This window comes from Bos indicus, chromosome 19 (genome assembly GCF_029378745.1).
Source record: "Bos indicus isolate NIAB-ARS_2022 breed Sahiwal x Tharparkar chromosome 19, NIAB-ARS_B.indTharparkar_mat_pri_1.0, whole genome shotgun sequence".
Lineage (NCBI taxonomy): Eukaryota > Metazoa > Chordata > Mammalia > Artiodactyla > Bovidae > Bos > Bos indicus.
In genome coordinates, this window is record NC_091778.1 from 35,061,228 (window position 1) to 35,082,803 (window position 21,576).

The 21,576-nt window shown below is 44.3% G+C and overlaps 1 protein-coding gene across 6 annotated transcripts in view; it reads left to right on the forward strand.

Moving 5' to 3' along the window:
* ULK2 (unc-51 like autophagy activating kinase 2) overlaps positions 1–20,781 on the forward strand; it is a 58,533-nt gene extending 37,752 nt beyond the window's left edge. For 4 of the 6 annotated variants that reach the window (XM_070773141.1, XM_070773139.1, XM_070773143.1 and 1 more), the window contains 13 exons: positions 2,952–3,089; positions 4,064–4,209; positions 5,861–5,941; positions 7,465–7,751; positions 8,606–8,793; positions 9,199–9,302; positions 11,679–11,828; positions 12,963–13,171; positions 14,960–15,138; positions 15,517–15,635; positions 15,960–16,117; positions 17,931–18,066; positions 18,636–20,781. In XM_070773141.1, the coding sequence (XP_070629242.1) occupies positions 2,952–3,089; positions 4,064–4,209; positions 5,861–5,941; positions 7,465–7,751; positions 8,606–8,793; positions 9,199–9,302; positions 11,679–11,828; positions 12,963–13,171; positions 14,960–15,138; positions 15,517–15,635; positions 15,960–16,117; positions 17,931–18,066; positions 18,636–18,694 (1,954 nt within the window). In that variant the 3' untranslated portion in view covers positions 18,695–20,781. The remainder of the gene's footprint in view (positions 1–2,951; positions 3,090–4,063; positions 4,210–5,860; positions 5,942–7,464; positions 7,752–8,605; positions 8,794–9,198; positions 9,303–11,678; positions 11,829–12,962; positions 13,172–14,959; positions 15,139–15,516; positions 15,636–15,959; positions 16,118–17,930; positions 18,067–18,635) is intronic. The other 2 variants (XM_070773140.1, XM_070773144.1) reach the window with 1 other exon arrangement.
* The last annotated feature ends 795 nt before the right edge of the window (positions 20,782–21,576 follow it).

The window sequence follows — 21,576 nt, forward strand, 5'->3', positions numbered from 1 at the left end:
TTTATAAACTCAAGAGTTTGTTTCTGAGTTCTCTGTTCTACTCAACTGGTCTGTGGGTCCGTCTTTATGCCAGTGCCACACTGTTTTGACTACTGTAGCTTTGTAGTACGTTTTGAAATCAAGAAGTATGCAATCTCTCAGAATTCCCTGGTGGTTTAGTGGTTAGGACTTGGCACTTTCAGTGCCATGGACTTGGGTTCAATCCCTGATTTGGGAACTAAGATCCCTCAAGCCCATGCTGCTGCTGCTGCTAAGTCGCTTCAGTCATGTCCAACTCTGTGCGACCCCATAGACAGCAGCCCACCAGGCTCCCCCATCCCTGGATTTCTCCAGGCAAGAACACTGGAGTGGGTTGCCATTTCTTTCTCCAGTGCATGAAAGTGAAAAGTGAAAGTGAAGTCGCTCAGTCGTGTCTGACTCTTAGCAACCCCATGGACTGCAGCCTACCAGGCTCCTCTGTCCATGGGATTTTCCAGGCAAGAGTACCAGAGTGGGTTGCCATTGCTTTCTCTGTCAAGCCCATGTGGCACAGCAAAAATTATAAATAAATAAAAAGCAGACTGAGACCTCCAATTTTATTATTTTCCATGATTATTCTGACTATTCAGGGTCCATGCAGAGTCCATATGAATTTTAAGATAGATTTTTTTTCTATTTATATAAAAATAGCCATTGGGATTTTGATAGGGACAGCACTAATCTGTATAAAACACTTTGGGTATTGCTGTTAACATCTTAATATTAAGTTTTCCCATCCATGAATATGAGGTGTCTTCTTTAATTACATTTAACAGTGTTTTGCAGTTTTCATCATGCAAGTCTTTGATCTCCTTGGTTAGACTTATTTCTCAAATTCTATTCTTTTTGATACTAGTATCAGTGAGATTGTTTTCTTAATTTCCTTTCTGGATTATTCGTTGTTAATATATGGAAAATACAACGGATTTTTCTGTGTGTTGATTTTATATCCTGCAATTTTGCTGAGTTTACTAGTTCTGATGTCTTTTTTTTTCCTTTCATGTAAAATCTTTCGTTTTCTACATTTATGATCATGCTGTCTGTGAAGAGATAATTTTATTTCTTCCTTTCCAGTTTGAATGTCTTTTATTTTCTTACCTAATTGCTCTGGCTAGGAATTCTACAATGAATAGAATTGTTGAAAGAGGCCGTTCTTAACTCATCCCTGATCATAGAGGAAAAGCTTTCTGTCAGTCACCATTGAATATGTTGTTAATTGTGGGCTTTTCATATATACCTTTATTATTGTTGAGGTAATTTCCTTCTATCCCTATTTTATTTAGTAGTTTTTGTCATGAAAGGGTGTTGGATGTTGACAAATGCTTCATCAGTTGTGATTATTGTGTGGGTTTTGTCCTTTGCTCTGTTAATTATGGTGTACTATAAATCCTGTTTGGTCATTGTGTTTGATCCTTTTGATGTGATCTTGAATTTGGTTTGCTAGTATTTTATTGACGATTTTCACTTCAAATTTCATCAGGGATATTCTGTAGTTTTCTTTTCCTATAGTGTCTGTGTCTGGCTTTTGTACTAGGGTAAACTGAACTCATGGGATGAGTTTGGAAGTGTTCCCCCCTCTTCAATTTTTGGAAGAGTCTGAGTGTTGTGTGGTAAGTCTTTAACTGATAGAATCCACCAGTGAAACCACAGGGTCCCAGATTTTTCTCTTTTGGGAGGTTTTCAGTTAGTGGTCGGAGAAGGCAATGGCGCCCCACTTCAGTACTCTTGCCTGGAAAATCCCATGGATGGAGGAGCCCGGTAGGCTGCAGTCCATGGGGTCGCTCAGAGTCGGACAGGACTGAGCTACTTCGCTTTCACTTTTCACCTTCATGCACTGGAGAAGGAAATGGCAACCCACTCCAGTGTTCTTGCCTGGAGAATCCCAGGGATGGAGGAGCCTGGTGGGCTGCCATCTGTGGGGTCACACAGAGTCGGACACGACTGAAGCGACTTAGCAGCAGCAGCAGCAGTTAGTGGTTTAGTCTCGTTACTAGTAATAGGTCTATTCAGGTTTTCTTTCTTCATGATCCAGTTTTGGTAGCTTGTGTATTTATAGCATTTATCTGTATATTCAAGGTGGCATTAGTTATGACCTTTCTTTCATTTATGATTTTGAGTCTTTTCTCTTTTATCTTTAGTTAATATCACCAAGGGTTTATCAATTTCATTGATTTTTATTTAAATAACTAAATATATCATCTCTTTATCTCTCTAATATTGTAACTAGGCAAAAGTGGGAGATTTTTTTGCTTTTTCAGAATTAAGGAAAGGCAAAAGAATGAAATCGTTCATTCTTTCTTAAGGCCTAGTGTCACCCCTGATGTTTCAAGGTGTGTTGTAGATTGAATTGAAAGTTATGTAAGGACATGCCATTTCTGAATTTGTGAAAAGCAAGGAAAGAAACCAGCTGTGCCGCACAGTGTGGATCTCACATGAGTTGTGTGCTGGGAGTCACACAGTATGTTTTTAGTCTTCATCAAAGTTCCAGTTCCTGAGAACGCTTACTACACTCATAACTTTTGTAAACATTCCAGGCATCTTTGCTCTTGAATTTCCTGTTTTTTTACCCAGCATAATTTCCTAGAAGTATTTTTCCTCTAGATCACATAAGGAATAAGTCACAGAATGTAAGCAGATGCAGCTGTATCGCGCCGGCCGTGGGCCCTTCCTGTTGCTGTAGAGGGGTGTGTATCCCCTTCTTGTTGCAAGTCTTCCTCCTCAGTGTGTGTGTGCAAACCAGGAGACTTCTTGAAATGACAGGTGTGATGTATTCGGCTATATATATATATATATATTTAAGATCATTTCTTATTCACATTCAGATGTGATCACTTGGCTTCTTCTAGAATTTTCTCTCAATATCACCAGTGGGTCAAGTGAAAGGAGAGTGGTCTCACTGGATTTATTTCCTTTTCCATGACTCATGTCTGCAGGCAGTGCCAGCCCTCCGTGTCCCCACACAGCACAGCTGCCCCCATTCCCGTCCCCACGCAGGTGAGGAACTACCAGCGCATAGAGCAGAACCTCACCTCCACTGCTGGCTCCAGCACAAATCTACATGGCTCTCCACGGTAGGTGGGCACTCGCCCCTTTCCCAGTTCCTCCACCTGTCTTTTAAAGTCCTTGTTGTTATTGAAGGTTCATCACTTTCCATAGCTGACTACTCTCTTACGTGGATGTGTGCTAGAGGTGTACGAAGTTGAATAATGATAAATGTTTTTGTAGTGGATGTTTAAGCTTGGCCGGGTAATTCATATGGTGTGATACAGTGCTAGTGGTAAAGAACCCACCTGCCAATGCAGGGGGAAAAGGAAATGGCAACCCACTCCAGTACTCTTGCCTAGAGAATTCCGTGGACAGAGGAGCCTGGTGGGCTGCTGTCCATGGGGTCGCACGGTGTCAGACAGAAGTGAAGCGACTTAGCATGCATACATGCGTTGGAAAAGGAAATGGCAACCCACTCCAGTATTCTTGCCTGGAGAATCCCAAGGACAGAGGAGCCTGGTGGGCTGCTGTCTATGGGGTTGCACAGAGTCAGACACTGAAGTGACTTAGCAGCAGCAGCAGCAGCCGCCAATGCAGGAGACTTAAAAGATGTGGGTTTGATCCCTGGGTCAGGAAGATCCCCTGGAGAAGGGCATGGCAACCCACTCTAGTATTCTTGCCTGGAAAATCACATGGACAGAGGAGTCTGGCAGTCTACAGTCCTTGGGGTAGCAAAAGCGACTGAAGTGACTTGGCATGCATGCACACGTGCATGATACATTCATATTTGAATTAAGGAACTCTGGAAGGATACATTAGAAATGAACATAGAAGTAACCTTTTGAGTAGGACTGAGGAAGTGTTGGAAATTAAGTAGAGGGATCCAAGGTGGGAGGGAGACCTCACTCTGTAGTTTCACACACTTGATGTCTGTTCCATGCAACTTGCTCCATACTTTAAAAAATCTACTGCATGGCATACTGTTTGGAAGCTTTAGGAAAAAAGACGGAAATACAGTCCTGGAAGCTGCCAGCGAGGGAGTAATTGTCTTTCTCCCCAGATCTGCAGTGGTACGAAGGTCTAACACCAGCCCTCTGGGCTTCCTCCGTCCGGGATCTTGCTCCCCAGCGCCGGCAGATGCGGTTCCAGCCATAGGACGAAGACTCTCCACTGGCTCTTCCAGGCCTTACTCACCTTCCCCTCTAGGTAAGGAGAATACGTGGCAGTTGATTCCCTCCTTTTTCATGATGACACCTGTGACAGGACCCTCCCTTAGGAGCCCAGCTCTTGGTGGCCTTGAGTCCCAGCTGATAGGGAGCCATGTCTCTCCCTCCAACCCTCCACTGCTCTGACTGCTTCTTGAGGGTTTGTAAATCCATTCAGAGCACTGTTGGAAATATGATAGTATCCATGGGTCTTATGGATAAAAAGCATCTCTAAACACAAAATCAGATACCCTAGGTTAAAGCATATATAATTCCTGCCCTTCTTTGGTGCTAGGATTTAAGAGGGTTACAAGGCAGTGGTGTACATAACTGTGCCAGGCTGTGTCCACCAGAGGCCCTCCTGCTACAGGGGGCAGGGGCGGTAGCTCCTCCCCCCTCTCCCGGTCACTTTGTACAGCAGCAGGGGGAGCTCGGAAACCACCCCCAGGACACCCTGGGAGGCCACAGAACAGCAAATCCCAACCTAACAGAAAGACCCCAGACCACATTTTCAGGAAAACTGAGAGACAGAGAAAATGCTCCAACTTGAGAATACACATCGGAGAGGCCAGAGCAATTGAGATTGCAGAGTCTGAGAGAGACAGCCACCCAGCAGAAATGTTGGGGGAGCAGGACAGGGAGGGCCAGCATACACAGACACTTCCAAGAGGAGGGCTGCACCCCCCATCACAGCTGCTGGAGGAAACTGAGAGGGCAGGGGGAGACACCTCAGCAGGAGGGAGAGCAAGAGACTGCGGCAGCGCCCAGGTGCCCCGGTCGCAGAACAGGACCCCAGTGACACTTTGTCAAAAGGTTACATCAGCACTTGGCCTGTTGCAATGGTTTTAAAAGTATTTTTAGCTGAAAAATATTCTTCAAACAAAACTGTGGCTCTTCCTCATCCCCTCTGTAACCCTTAGGCTCTCCCGGTTCCAGGGGCGAGGCCCAGCCGCACTTAAGTCAGTGCCTCTTCTTTTTGGTGGACACGTGTCTCTCGTCTGCCGAAGCTCCCTGAAGCCTTCCCCGGCTCTCCCTCTGGTTAGTTTGGCTTCCCAGAGGTAGATGCAGAGAGCGTTCCAGAGAGTGCCTGGGAAGACCCTGCTGGAGATCAGGGAGGAAGCAGGGGCGGCAGGTGCCCTTCAGAGCACCTATGGGCCTGACCCCCAAGGGTGAGGGAGCGGGGAGGAGTGGGCAGGAGTTCTGAGGTAGTGAGTCCTAAGGAGACATCCCCCAAGCTGAAGGAGCATCCCCAGGCACCATGCCATCCAGATCTGTGACCCATCCAGTCACAGTTGGGGCGGCATGGGAGCGACCTTGGCAGGAACATGGTGGGCAGAGGGCCAGCTACTGGGCCCCGGCAGCTCCATAGGCTGGACGCTCGGGACCAGCTTTTCACATTCTCTGTCATGAAGGCATGTCGAGGGTGTGCCTGGCTGTCTCCCCGGACTCTGCTCTCCAGGTAGGCCCAGTGGGGCTCTATTCTCCGTGAGCCCAGCACCCAGCATGCGGGCCACGTAGCATGCACGAGCTGAACTACATCTTTGCTAATTAAATTCTGTGAGCTGTAATATACAGCCTGTGCACCTGTTGCCTGTTCCATCCTTTACTAGTTCTGAGCCATTTCTCCATCCTTTCCCCTTTCTTTCTCTCAGTGGGCACCATTCCTGAGCAGTTCCGTCAGTGCTGCTGCGGGCATCTTCAGGGCCATGAATCCAGGAGTAGGAACTCATCAGGTAGGCAATGTCCACACAGTGTACATAGTTTAAGTCCCATCGTGAGTGAATTCAAGTTAGATTTTTCCAGTCTTAGCAAACCAATAGATTTATATGAGATATTTTCTGTGCTCTCCTGTCTTGGTCTAATGTCCTCTAGTGCATCATTGCTGATTGGTTGACTCCTGGGCATATGATTCTTTCATGAAACCAAGTCTTAGGAATTAATGACTTGGCTAAATTCTGGTTGTCAAACAGACAATGAAAATCAATCTAGAAAATGAAATTTCATTACTTTGATTAATACTGGTTTTAATAAGAGCTACCAGTTAGCATCATATAAAAAAGAAATGTGGGTGTTTATTTGCTTTATTATATAAAATATATATGTCTGAAAAGATATGTGTAAATCACACACTGATAAGTCAAATCTTACACGTGCATTTGAGGCACTGGGCAGTTAAAGGAATGCTCCATTACTTAGAAAAGAACTCTTTTCTTGGTTTAGTGTTACAGATTTTATGTTCCCTTAAAAATAGAGCTCAAATAATTTTCTCCAGATCATAACATTTTGTCACTGTTTATTGGTGCATGTGTATATGTATACACACACGTATGGTAGAATGCGGGTCTAAAAACTAAAATACTAGATTTAGGATGAGATTAACCTAAGAGTGGTCAGCAGCAGTATCTCATATTTACTGGTGTCTGTTTTGGGGAAGATAATGGTTATCAGCCACCAAGAAGGTTTGTATGTCTTTAACGTTGGTGGTGGTGGTTTGGCTTGCAAGAAGCTCCAAGGAATTTGTAACTGGAGCTCCCAGCTTATGGACGTTAGGTCAGTAGCAGCAGGGTTGGGAGGGGAGTTCCCAGGTCATAGCCAACAATTCTTTGAGACCTTGTCTCCCAGTGTTCCCCTGAGAGGCAGGAAGTCTGTCTATGAGTATTCTGTTTGTAGAGAAGATGGATATTTTAGGTTTCAAATGAATTTCATGAAACTGACAAATATCCATATATGCTTGTTATTTTTAGACAAAAAAACTAGGAAAAGTATATTATCTTTCTAATTTTCTTGCCAACATTCTTTACTTGAATAAGGAGTTTTTTTCTAGGTTAGCTTGAGTTTCTTTTAGTTGCTACATGAGAAGAGAGAATAATTTCATTGATAATACACATGTGTGTCGTCACATAAAGAGTAGAAACCATCTTGTTCAGTGTAGATTTGTGTTATCTTCATTAGCTTTAGCCATTTACTCTTTAATTTTCTTCGTTGGTAATTAGACATTGCATTAATTGAGTTATGTGCTTGCTGTTGATAAAAACAGCTGATAGCCCACAGTCATTAACTTCTGTCTCAATGCCTTTGTCAACTGTTTTGTAAAGGAGCCAAAAAATTGTGTCTTGCCAGGTAAACAATTTTTAAAATATCTCATGGAAAACAAGACATTCGTTAGAATTCTCATTTGAGAGGTGTCTTCTTGACTCCCCTTTTCTGCTCTGTGCTTGTTCTGTTTGGGTTAACGTTGCCTCTGTGTCCTTGGCAGGTTCTCCCGTACCGCAGGCCCAGTCACCACAGCCTGTCCTGTTGGGCGCTAGACTGCAGAGTGCCCCCACCCTCACCGACATCTACCAGAACAAGCAGAAACTCAGAAAACAGCACTCTGACCCCGTGTGCCCATCCCAGGCCGGGGCTGGTTATAGCTGCTCCCCCCAGCCCAGCCGGCCTGGCAGCCTTGGGACCTCCCCGACCAAGCACACCGGGTCCTCCCCGCGGAGCTCAGACTGGTTCTTCAGAACTCCATTACCAACCATCATTGGCTCTCCTACTAAGGTGTGTTTATTTAGCCCTCATGTGCATGTTATGACTTTGCTAAACGAACATTTCTCAACTGGGGCACAGTGTTCTGGATGGTCAGTTGGATCCAGTAGCAGACCACAAGAGAAATTGAAATAGGGAAGTTGATTACTCCCAGGTCCCGGGAGAAGCACCCAGGGGCTACACAGGGAAGTTGAGTCAGAGCACAGACAAAGACAGGGCCTTGGGCATACGCCTCTGTTAGGTCTGTGGGTAGAGTGCTGTGGGGTTCTGGCCTAAGGCTGAATGGGTCATTCCAAACCAAAGAGCAGGGTCTGGTAAGTTCTATGAGGGTCTTGTCTTAAGGGGTGCATAGTGGGAGGGCCCCAGGAGACGGGAAGGTCACCAGGCCTGTCAGGGAAGCCTGATCCGGAACTTACTCACTCTTGACTCTGTGCTGCTGTCTAGGGCGTGCGCTGGTACAGGGAGCTAATGTCAACGTAAGGTCCCTGCAGTCGGTTTAGCAGTAGCTTAACTGAGCTTTCAGGAGTAGAAAGCTAGGTCATGAGCTAGTCTAACAGATACTTGTGGAAAGCATTCAGGGGTGAACAACCACAGTTAATCAGCACCTGCTCTGTGCCAGGCAGAGTGTAAGGCCTTTACTTGCTGCATGTTTTACATTCATTATCCTGTTTACCCTGAAGAAAGGAAGCAGGCTTAGTGTAAATGAACTGGTCAGGGTCACAGAGACTGGATGTAGAGGAGCCAGATTTGAATCCAGGCCCTCCACAGTCCAGAGTCTCTGCTCCAGCCTCTGCACCACGAGCCTGGCGACTCTGAATGGAATTACTCCATATGTTGGAGTAATTTGCTTATGTGTTTTTCTTTAGACCACAGCTCCTTTCAAAATTCCCAAAACGCAAGCATCTTCCAACCTGCTCGCCTTAGCCACTCGTCATGGGCCTTCTGAGGGGCAGCTGAAAGATGGGAACAACCCAAGGAAATGCACTCACTGTGTCCTGGTACAAGGAGGGGAGAGGCAGAAGTCCGAGCATCAGGTCAAGGCAGCGTTTGGCAGGTAAACAAGGACATTTCCTTCCAGCCTCAAACTTGAAGACTGTAGCAGTGCCTCTATTTCTACGATAAAACAACCAGACCAAACTAGCAGCTGCTCTATGCCAGTGGTTAGTGATACTGTGTACAGTTAGTGACTCTGTGTAAACGTAGCATCTCAGAAAACCAAGATGCTTCCTGCACCTGTGTGAATCATAGCTCATCCTAAGTTTCCTGAGGGGTCTGTTTATACCTTCTATTTTTCTGGTTATGAAGTTAATCTCTGCCTTGAATTGTTTGGTCTCTATTTTTGTCTCCTTGTTCTTTGACTTCCCATTAACCCTTTTATGGCTTGGCTTAAGTCACCCTTGTTATTGATATGTCTAGATTTTTTAAAAGTATACATTTACATTATTATTTTTCTTTTTAGGTCCGTCAGTACTGGGAAATTATCAGATCAACAAGTAAAAACACCTTTTGGTGGACATCAGGGCAGCACGGACAGTTTAAATACAGAACGACCAATGGATACAGGTAAGAAAAATCTGGTTTCCTTTAGGCACATAATTTGTTAGTTTCCTCTTGCTGCTGTGACAGATTACCACAAGTATATTAGTTTATGGTTCTCAAGGTCTCACTGGGCTGAAGTTAAGGTGTGGGCAGGGCTGTGTTCACTCTGGAAGCTCTGGGGAGACTGTATTCCTTGCCTTTCTAGCTTCTAGGGATCACCTGCTCCCCTTGGCTCAGCTGCTCCCCTTCCATCTAGAAAGCCAACCATGGCCAGTCTAGACTCAGACCTTCTGCCTGCTTGTTATCCATTTGAAGGCCCCTTATGATTGCATTGGACCCACTGGATAATCTCTTTAAGGCCAGCTGATTAGCAACCCTAGTTCCATCTGCAACTTTAATTCCTCTTTGCCATGTAATGTAAGTATTTACAGGTTCCAAGGGTCAGAACGTGAGCGTCTCTGGCTTGGCTGTGGGGGTAACATTCTGCCTGTCTACTCGTATTGACTGTTCATCAACCTGCTGACCCACATCTCTTCATCCAGCCTCTGTCATCTCATCTGGTTTCTTAGGAGCCTGCCAAGACAGCAACTTGTGCAGTGTCTGGATGATAAGCAACCCATGAGTTAGGAGGAGTTCTGACCAAGATTGTTTTTTATCAGTAGGATAACACTGGCCAAAGTTACCTTAAACACATACGTGTTCTTCAGCATTTCTTATGTAGCTGGCCTATCCTATAGAGAGCCATGGGTCACTGAGATCCCTGGCTCTTTCAGTTGTTCCAGAGATCTTTATGTCCATGGGCCCACACCAAGATTACTTTGGACTGCTTGTCAAAAAAATGAAATCAAAGGGCTGGTTCCATGTCCTAAACCAGACTTGTTCAATTGAGCTTTCTGGAAGTGGATTTTAGGAATCTGTGTCTCTAGCAAACTCCGCATGTGATTACTACGGCACACTGAAATTTGAGAATCACTGTTGTAACCTTTGTTCTTGTTTTCTCTATAATACTTTTATTGACTCTCCCGTGAATCTCCAAAGCAGGGGATGTCTAGACCAGTAAATATCTTGAGTGTGGTTTGTGGTTTCTGTACAACAGGACTTCACTTTTCACTCCACTCTCATCTGGCATGGTTTCTAAAGAGAAATCTGGTGTAAGTCTTACCCTTGTTCCTGATGTAATAGATGAGATGTTCTCTCCCCACCCCACCCCCACCCCCACCCCCCCCCCCCACACACACACAGTTTGACTTTTTTCAGGAATTTTTCTTTGATTCTCTGCTGTTTGAATATGAAGTGCTTAGGAATAGATTTTTTTTTTTTTTTTTAATTCTAACCACTTGGTGTTCTTGAGGTTTCCTGGACCTGTGGTTTGATTCTGCATTTGTTTGGGAAATTACTTGGTCTTTACTATTGATACTTCAAGTGTTTCTTTCGTTCTTTTCTTTCTCCTTCCGATATTCCCATTGCATGTATATTACACCTTTGTGGTTGTCCCACAGTTCTTGGACATTCTGGGGGTTTTGTTTTTGGTTCTTCTTTCTCTTTGCTTTCCAGTTTTGGAAGTTCCTACTGACGTAGGAACTTTCAGGCTAGCTGATTCTCTTCTCCACCACGTCCTGTCTGTTGATGAGCTTGCCTTTTAATTTTTTGTTGAAAGCCAGACATGATATACTAGATATAAAGAATCAAGTCAAATAGTGTGAGGTCTTTTTTATTTTTTGCCACAAGTGAGGCTGTGTGTAGGGTTTGCTGTAGCTGTAGGTAGCAGGGTAAACTTTTCTCTGGTGTCTTTGCTTTTGTTCCCTTTTCTTGGAGTCTCCCTAGATACTCCTATGTCATGCCTAACTGCATTTTCTTCTAAGAAACTATAAGCCAAAAGGCAGCTTAGCTCTTAAGTTTCTCCACATCCTCACCAACATTTGTTATTTGCTGTTTTTTGAGGATGACCATCCTGACAGGTATGAGGTGGTATCTCACTGTGATTTTTACTTGCATTTCCCTGATGATCAGTGATGTTGAGCATCTTTTCATGTACCTATTGACCATATTTTTTTGAAAAGTAACTTCTCAGGTCCTCTGCCCATTTTTTAATCAGGTTTTTTTCCTCACATTTTTATTTCCAATTCTTAGTTTCCACATTTTCAAATTATTCTCAGCTGTGACTGCAGTTCACATATTTTAGAAGTGCACAGAAAACTGACTTCTAGGCTTTGGTGAAAGGAAGATTCACAGCTGTGAAGAGATTACTGTAAAATATTTTTCATGGAGCTCTAAATTGAATTCTGTTTTTAAGAGTAATAAATGCTTATTGTAAAAAACCAAAAATCTAATGTAACAGTGAAGTCTCCCTGTAACCCTGCCCTCTGGAATATAGCACGCGTGGTGAACTTCTTCTTTCAGCCCCTGCAGGAGCCTGTGGTGTTGCCCTGGCCCCCGCTATAGGAGCAGCAGCAAGTTCTAGGGCTGTGATGTTCACAGTGGGGTCTCCCCCACACAGGGCCGCAGCCACCACATGTACCCACACCGGCCTTCGGATAAGAACCACCTCAGGTGAGGATTGACTTAGTTCTGCCTTGGGCTCTTGTTTGGGGTGCAAGTTCTGAAAAATGCCTTCATGGTGTGATATAATTTCAGTGACGTGGATATAACAATCTTCTTTACCTTAAAGGGTTATAAAAAGTAAATGAGGGGACTTCCCTGATGGCCCAGTGGTTCAGAGTCCACCTTCCACTCTAGAAAGCACCAGTTCCATCCCTGGTCAGGGACCTAAGGTCCCTCCACGCAGAGCGGCTGAAGAAAAGAGAGAAAGAAAATAACAGTTTATACCTATTAACTAAGCCAACATTTAAATAGTATAACCCAGTGCTGTGGAGGCTTAGTGGGAAGTGTGTGCTCACTTTTGGCTGCTTTAGAAAACAGCATGATGATTCTTAGAGCTGTAGAAGTATGTATAGTAATATTTGACCTGTGGTAACTGCATTCTGTTTATGAGACCACTCACAGCAAAACAGTCTTACAAAGTATTTATCACACATAAATAACTCACAAGAAGGTGAGATCTCATTACAATGTTGTTCATGGTATTAGAAATCAGAACTGGTGTAAGTGCCTCCAGACCAGCGCTCGGATAGAGTTTTAGTGATGTACCACCTATGGCTGAGTTTTCTCACCTGAGGACTGCGGTGCAGCAGGGGAGAAAGGCGTATACTGCTGCTGCTAAGTCGCTTCAGTCGTGTCTGACTCTGTGCAACTCCATAGACAGCAGCCCACCATGCTCCCCAATCCCTGGGATTCTCCAGGCAAGAACACTGGAGTGGGTTGCCATTTCCTTCTCCAATGCATGAAAGCGAAAAGTGAAGTCGCTCAGTCATATCCGACTCTTAGTGACCCCATGGACTGCAACCTACCAGGCTCCTCCATCCATGGGATTTTCCAGGCAAGAGTATTGGAGTGGGGTGCCATTGCCTTCTCCGAGGCGTATGCTAGAGTTTGTCTAAAACAATTTAAAAGCAGCTGTGATGAGTCTGTGAAGGATGCCTACAGCTGAGGAATGAAGGTGAGCGTTGGAAGACAGAGCCTGTTCTTGGGCTGGGGTGGGAGCGGGGTTTCTCTTACTGGTTGCCATACTGCCTGGTGATCACTGGGTGCTAATCACTGAGCGCTGTCCATGTCCTCTCTCCACAGGGGGCTCTAGCGGCTCCGGGGGCTCTCTGTGCTCCATCGGTGGCCGCGTGTGTGGGGGCTCCCCACCTGGGCTGTGCTCGGGGTCTCCCCCTCCGGGAGCAGAGGCAGCTCCCAGCCTGAGACATGTGCCTTGTGGTGCTTCACCCCCCAGCCTGGAGGGGCTTGTCACCTTTGAAGCCCCCGAACTGCCAGAGGAAACGCTGATGGAGGTGGGAAGAGACCCTACGATGTGTCCTTTAAGGCTACAGTGAGGAGAGAATTGATAATGAGACGGGAGAATCAGAGAGCAAGTCCCAGTGGTTCTCCCCATGACTTTTTCTATCTGAAACCTTGGTGGTGTGTTTTTAGAATTATGTTGACAGTGACACTCATTCACAACAAGCTTTGGTTCACAGGAAGTGACACATACAAACTTTGTATTCTTAGTGCTTTTATCTGAAGTTTATTTACTACTTATGGTGGTAGTGATTTAGTCTCTAAGTTGTGTCTGACTCTTGAGAACCCATGGACTGTAGCCTGCTAGGCGCCTCTGTCCATGGGATTCTCCAGGCCAGAATACTGGAGTGGGTTGCCATTCCCTTCTCCAGGAATCTTCCCAACCCAGGGATCGAACCTGGGTCTCCTGCCTTGCAGGCAGATTCTTTACTGACTAAGCTATGCGGGAAGCCCTTTTACTACTTATAGGACTTTTAAAACATAATCTTTTCCCTAAAACCATAACTTTTTATTCTCAAAGCTTACCTTACCTTACAAGATAAAAATGATATGCTTAAACTTAGGTCTTGAAAAAGTAGATTATAATGCCAACTGAGTCAGTAACGCTGAGAAATACAGCTTCCCAGCAGATTGGACAGTCAGGTCCCTCCATGGAGCTTGTTCTCCAGGGAAAAACAGGTCATAATGTGCAGCATGCTGAGCACACATCCAGAACAGAGGTTAATGTTACGATTCCAAAGCCTGTGCCAGCTAACTCCTCAGCATCGACTCTAGGCCATCTTCCCGTGGACTGCATCTGACCTCAGTCAGTGCAGATCACCCTGCACTTCAAATGAAAATGACCTGTTCTCCAGACCATCGAAGGCACTAAGTGTCCATGCTGGACCCCTAGGATTTCTGTTGTGTGTGGAGGAGCATTAAGTATCTCACATAAAATTTATAAAATATTGCATGCAAAATCTTAGTAGTGATTCTGTGGTAAGTTTAAGCTGTAATTTTGAAAATATGTATAATGTAAATTATGTTCTAGTAAGTGTTGGAACATACAGTCCAATTTGCTGTTGCAGAGCAGGGAGACTCTCAAAAGTTGGTTCGTTTATTCTCCTGTCTCAAGGAAACTGGTTTTCATCCTTTTTAACCATGGAAGGAGAGTGAGAAACTTAGTCTTATTTTAGATTTCAAAATACATTGCTAGCTAAAAACAAATCTCAAAACAGCATTAATTTTAGAATACCAATTTTTAATGCATGGCTATTATGTCTGTCTGTACTTCATTCTAACTGAAAAGATCATGAAATTTAAAAGCTTTATTATTAGGAATCACTACTAACTGAGGAACCACCAGAAATTTAAATAAAGTATCTCTGAATTTTAAGCCAGTAGAATTCATGAAACTATTGAGAAGTGTAGTCTCATGTCCAGAATATGCTGAAGTTCTTATATCTCAGTATCTATTTGGTCATGTTTGGTCAGTGTCTCGTGTACATTGATTCAGTTCTGTGTTTCATTTTTTCCTGGTGAAAGCACAGTAGCCTCATATCTTTGAGGCTGAATGTTGTGGTTGCTCTCATACATGCCACAAAACACATGACACATCTTTGATTTCATTTGTGTTTATCTTCTGACTGGTTTTCTGGAATTTAGAAATTTCAGCCTCCTCTGATCATTCTGATATTGATACGTATAGAAAAATATCAGCAGTGGCCACGGTTGGTATACAGAAATGAGTATGCACCTCTCCTTAACCTGCAAGTTTCTAAGACAAGTTGGCTTTGCCTTAGCAAGAACATGCAGACACCTTACGCCACCTGAACTCAATGCTGCTGTTCACGGAGTGTGTGCTGGACCTGACGGCTGTGCGCGGGGGGAGCCCGGAGCTCTGCGCATCTGCCGTCTCCGTGTACCAGATCCAGGAGAGTGCGGTGGTGGACCAGATCAGCCAGCTGAGCAAGGACTGGGGGTAGGTGGCCCCTACTGTCCGTCTCCTTCCTTCCTTCCTGCCCTCCATACACTGGTGTCCAAGCTGGAGGCCTCGCCACCCACTGCAGGTCATGTCTGGTTAACAGAAGTATTGAGGAGTCTCTGAGTTATTTCAGTGCTCAATTTCACTGTGTGAGCCAAGACCGGAGGTTCTGCAGCCTTGATTTTAAAGATACTTGATTATAAAGAGATGGTACTCTTACCTGAGTGTGCCCCTAGTGTTAAAAGTACACTTTTTTCCACGCCGACCTTTCTCCTTTCAGGAGTCCTTTGTGCACTAAGAGTGTCAAGGCGGGTTGAGATGGGGCCTAGTCTGTTGGTTTGCAGGCTAACACTGTGCTTGCTGTCTCTGGGCCAGGCGGGTAGAGCAGCTGGTGTTGTACATGAAAGCTGCACAACTCCTGGCAGCCTCTCTGCATCTCGCCAAAGAGCAGATCAAGTCCGGGAAGCTGAGCCCGTCCTCAGGTGTGAAGCAAGGTAGGCTGGGGCGTGATGAGCTCTTGGAGGCCCAGCAGTCCTCTCCCCTTGCACTGAGAAAGGGGTTTTTGATGAGGGGTCACTGTGTTATTAAGTCTTCTTCAATGGGAAAAGATGCTGACTTCTCTGTTTTTAACATAGAACCATCAGGTGCTTTGTTGTCAATCCTCTCCTAACTGAGAGAGAGGACATAGGAAAGAATGATTTCCAGGCGCTTTTCTCAGTGATCATTTTATGTTGCTTTCCTTAAGTTAGCAGGAAAGTTATATGTCACCATGACTGTTTCTGAAAGAAAACTGAATTCTTATTTCAACTTTTTTCCAGTTGTCAAAAATCTGAATGAACGATATAAATTCTGCATTAGTATGTGCAAGAAACTGACAGAAAAGCTGAATCGCTTCTTCTCTGACAAACAGAGATTTATTGATGAAATCAACAGCGTAACTGCAGAGAAACTCATCTATAACTGTGCTGTAGAAATGGTAACCCTTTTTAAGGTGTAATATTGTACAGTAATAGTTGTGTTTAAGAGCATCTTTTGAATTGCACACCTGCTTGACATCATCCTTTTAAGCAGAGTTTATGCACCACCACTCCCAAGTCCCAGGTGTTATGGTACCTCTTCCTGAAGGAGTATTTGGACTGAATTAACATGCAGCAAACATAAGCTGTGTTGGTTACCACTTTTGGTATTAATAAGTTTACCATACCGCTTAAAAATTGCTAACATTAGGCATGATCTAATCTTTTGATAGTTTGAATCTAAAAGCTTTTGCTGGATCTGTTTCTTCATTTCCCATTGTTTAAGAAATTTGGCTTAAAATGTTAGAAAAAAATTCTGCTCTTTTACCCTATCTGCAAAAATTCATGTCCTCTGGTTATATTCGTAGAAATAATTTGTTTTCTGTATCTCGAAAGGAAAATTGCCTGAGGTAAGCATGAAATTAGAGGCTGTTAAAGAAGTAATTCAGTGGGGAAGAACTTAATTATTGACCAACCTTATGATTTTTACCATACTAACACAATTGACCTTCCTTCTTGGCCCCAGATTTACCTGAACTCTGAATTGTACTGTTATATTACCCCTTGGCATTTTTTTGAAAGTCATCATAATAAAAAGTCATATGAAAATAATTTTGGAATATAAGCTATTGATGAGAATAATATATATTATATCACTATAAACTGTTGACATGAATAACATTATGCACTGTATCATTTTGTACCAAATAAAGACTTCGTAGGATAGGTTTTCTCTTAAAATTTGTGCCAGGACTGATGTCCTGTCGTGAGGAGTGACAGTGCTGTTGTCTCTGCTGATGACATGGCCGCGTGCCTCCAACAAATCTCTCCTGGGTCCTGGCTGCTGAGTAGCTTGGGGGCACTCACCTTACATGTAGTTCTTTCTTTCTCCCTCCGTTTCAGGACTTTGATTTTCCATATCCATTTTATTTATCTTATTGTAAGTGGCTTTGCTTTTTGAAAGAGACAGCATACTGACAGATAAATTAGCACACTGGATCCCTCACAGACTCAGAGATGAATGATTAAAGAGAAAATTAGGATGCTGCTGGGAAAACAGAATGCTCATAAACCTGTGAATGACACTGAGGAGGCCCTGCCCCCCTCCCACTGCCCAGCTCACTCCTGCTTCTCGTGGCTCAGCCTCAGTGTCACTTCCTGGAGGCTCTCCTCACCTTCCCCTCCCTGATAGTCTGGTTAGGTGCCCCTTGAGTGTAGTCCACTGGGATCCAGGGCTTCCTCCTGTGATATCGTGTGGCCCTTGGAGGACACCGCACACCTTACCTGGACTGTGAGCTCGCCTTCATCATATGCCCAATGCCCCGTAAATTCAAGAGGTGCCCATTAAATGTCTCTGAGTGAATAAATCCCACACACCAGGAAGTCCTTTAACTGAAAGAAGCAGCTGATAAATGGCTTTTAATATCATTTAATTATTTCATTGTAACAAAATCTGCTTTAATGAAATGCCAGGTTACTAGTATGGAAGTGTATATTTAAAGTAAACTTTTTATTGAAGTCAGATATGAGCCAGTTTAGAAGTGTTAAACCTTAGTTTTGAGTCTCTGAGTTCAAGAAGGTTATGTTTGAATGCAGAGTTAGTAATTCTTTTGTCAAGAAGCTTTTCCTTTATATCACTCACCCAGTAAGTTATATCATTTTGTCAAAATGTACTAATTTTAGAGAGATTCCATTTAAAGCTGCATTGTGCACACGGATTCATATTTTCTTGGAAAAGTCGAGAACCTTCTTGTCTTTTTTTGCTGGTTCCAGGTTCAAGCCGCAGCCTTGGATGAAATGTTTCAGCAGACTGAAGATATTGTTTATCGCTATCATAAGGCAGCCCTTCTTCTGGAGGGCTTAACTAAGATTCTTCAGGACCCAGCAGACATTGAAAACATCCACAGATGTGAGTTGACTTGGAAAGCAGTGTGTTTGCTGATTGCATCTCCTCGTCTTTTCCTGGCGCAGCAGGAAGACCCTGGGGTGTGCAGTGCCCTGCCCGAGGGGGTTGCATCTTGGTTTCCCAACCTTGGGCTAGTCACATCCCCCTTCCGTGGCCTCAGGTTCTTCTTCTGTGAGATGAGGGACAAGGCCTGCCTTGCAGAGCTGTTGTGAGGAGTAGATACTAGGCTTGTGAAGAGCAGATGAGGTGGTGGTGGGCCTCTTGGAGGAGGTGTGGTCATCCACATTCTGAAGAGCAACCAGGGACTGGCAGTTCTATACTTATTTGCAGTTGTGAGCAAACTAGCTGTTAAAATCTACGTGTTCTTCGTTCGACTTGCTAATCTAGCTTGTACACCGTGCAGCACTAAGCTAGACAATTAGCAGGCAGAAAGAAGAAAAAGCACTGGAACTGTTAACTTTGGGGCAAAGATAGGACAAAAGTGAGGGTGGATGTGGAGAGGTTTTTCTTAGTGGTGATTCTTTCCTCAGTTTTGAAATATTAATGGTATTTATCATGGATTTTATTTCTAGATAAATCTAGTATTGAAAGAAGATTGTCAGCACTCTGCTATAGCACCTCAGCCTTGTGAGCAGCAGCAGGCCTGCCCCCGGGACCAGCGGTGGGTGTCAGGTGATGCCATTGGGAGCACAGCTTGGGTCCTGTCGCCCCACCCTTACATGGTGACTACCAAAGAGCACGCAGTGGTTTCACAAAGGAAAACCAATCCCAGAACTACATATTGTAGGAGGTCTGCCTAACCAGAGAAGTCACCCCTTCCCTTTCTCTTTATAGAAGCAGATGCAAAAGTGTTCCACTGGGCTTTCGGTTTGATTTTGGTAAATAAACATACCTTAGAACTAGAGTCACCAATATGGTTACTGTTAAGGAGAGTTAGCATGAAGTGATGAGTGGCTCTTTGTACTAGCCACCAGAGCACAGTGTGGGACTCCTCGTATTCACTGAGGCGTGGAAGTAAAAAGCCCCATCTCCTCCGGGCAGTTCAGTTCTCGGGGTGAGTTTGTCTGAGTCTGAGCATGCACCCATAAACAGCTCAGGAAGAAATAGCTTAAGAAGGAGTGAAAGATGACTCTTGGAAGATATTGTGAAATCTTCAATTTGAGCTAACATGGACATATATTAATAATCTTCCAAAATCTTTCATATTGCACTAATTTATTAAAATAACTGTATTGGATTTTGCAATTTAAAACTAACTGAGGCACAATGGACTTGTTTAGAGCATTTTACTTGATTATATATGCATACCCTTTCCAGAATTCACATGTAATCTCTCGTGGACTTTTCAGTGGTAAAGACTTACGTTTTATGAACCTCTGCATTTTCTTATTCATCTACACCTACAGGTTTTCTCTCACTGATGTTTTTAAGTTGCTTGGTTGTCTGCTTTAGTTTTCATTTTTTTACTGTGCATGCATAATGTGCATTCATGCCTGTGACCGCTAGGTTTATTCGGGCAGCATTAGAACAAATCGCAGGCCAGAGATACACTCAAGAATTGCAGTAGGGCCAAAACAGAGTTGGTGACCTCTAGGCTTTTTAGTGATGTGGAGTTTTACATGAAGTCAGAGAAAAATTAGGTTTGTTTTCTCTTAGGATAAGGGGCGGCTCTCTCCAGCCTGTGTGCATTTTCCTGTGGGCCCTTAACGTCCCTCCAGAAACGGTGCCCTCGCGGTCGATGATTTGGTTTCTTTGACTTACATGCTTGGATACTTGAACAAATCATTCTCCAGTTTTAATCCTCTTAGATGATGTCATCTAAACTTGGACAAATTGCACAGAAGCTCTTTGGCATTAATCTAATTTAAGTGTACTGATAAAAACAAAACAAGGTTTTCCTTTACTTTGACAAAGTAATGTAATTTTTACCTTATTTATCTGTATAAAATTCCAGCAGTTAATTTGAACATTTATTTATATGATGTTTGTATTTTTAGGTCTTTAATACAGTGTTTCTACCTCTCATTTGTAACTGCATGCATTACTCATGAAACTAGGTAAAACTCACTGAATTGTGTAGTAGCCTTTTTATTATTGCCTGTACAGATGTATACTAAGATAAATAAAACTGACCAGGTGTTTCTAGGACAAGGCTGGGTCCCTGTGACGTGGCTTGTCAGACCAACTCCCTCAGTGAGTTTGGAGGCTGGGTGGTTAACGCACATTGCCTCAGGACTTCAGGCTGTGGTGACAGTTCTGCAGGCGATAGGAGCAGGGCTGTGCTGGGGTCTCCCCCACCCCCAGCAGGGTGACAAGCACCATTACTGGTGATGCTCTAGTTTGTACTAAAGGGCAGTTTCTAGTATGTTCTCTCAGTTACCACCTAGGTTATCTCAGTTGATCCTCCAAAGGGGGTGGGTGCATTCTGGCCCCTCCTCCCCTTTCCCATTGGTTTTAAACACAGGATGGAATGAGTTCACAGTGAGGAAATGCTTGGTCTGCCGTCAGTACCTAGGGAGTGGTCTCCAAGTGCATTCTTCTTGTGCGAGAAAAGTCAGGTGGTAGGTGGTGTATGTGTGAAACCCTGCAGTCTGAACAGCAGAAAACAAACTGTAAATGCAGGAATAATGATTCTGATTATATTTCCATTATCAAGGCCAATTGTTTTAAGAGATTTTGCCTTGATTATAGCAATAATAAACAAATGCTTTATGTTTCCATGTGTATCTTTTGATTTTTCTATCATCTGTTTCATGAAATGGAAATGGACCAGTCCATACATTCATGGATTGACATCTGGAAAGTTATGGACCGTACAAATGCAGGTAGAGGAGTAATCCGCGAATGTGCTAGCTGGCTGTTCCTGTTGTAAGGATTTCCCTGAGCTGGGCCTGCACTGGGCCTGAGGGATGATGCCCACACCCCCTTCTCCTGAAGAGGAAGAGCCAGAATGCCCTTCTGTCATTCCACCCTCCTGGGGTCGAGAAGAGGAGGCTGGAGAAAAGGTTACTGTTTGGGCTGGGTGGGCTCAGTCCCCACAGGTAACAGGAGGGGAGTCGAGCTGGACACCATGGATGTGAAGTTGTTACTTGGCTCTAGAAAGCCCGTGAGGTGATGGGGGGACTTATGCATGGGCCTTGGAGGAAGTCTTGTTGCTTCCACCATAGCCTCCACAAGCAGTCACCTGTTCTCACTGGGACTGAGTGAACTTGTATTGTTCCAGGAGGATACCTGCTGCTGGGGAGCTTGGCGTCTTCCCTCCCTGACAGGCACCACCTGGAAGTATCGTGTCTGCTCTGCACCCAAGGAGACTCTGGCTGTGCCCTGGGCCCCGAGTCTGCAGCCGTGGAGGCTCCTGAGTGCTGCCTGAGTCTCCTTGTTTGTCCCAGCCCTGGCAAGTGGGCAAGGGGTCAGGATGGCCAGGTCCTCACACAAACAAAGAAGACATATCACAGTGGCCCACCTGGAAAAGCACCCACCATGGGAAATGACTGGTAGCCCCTAAAGTTTCAG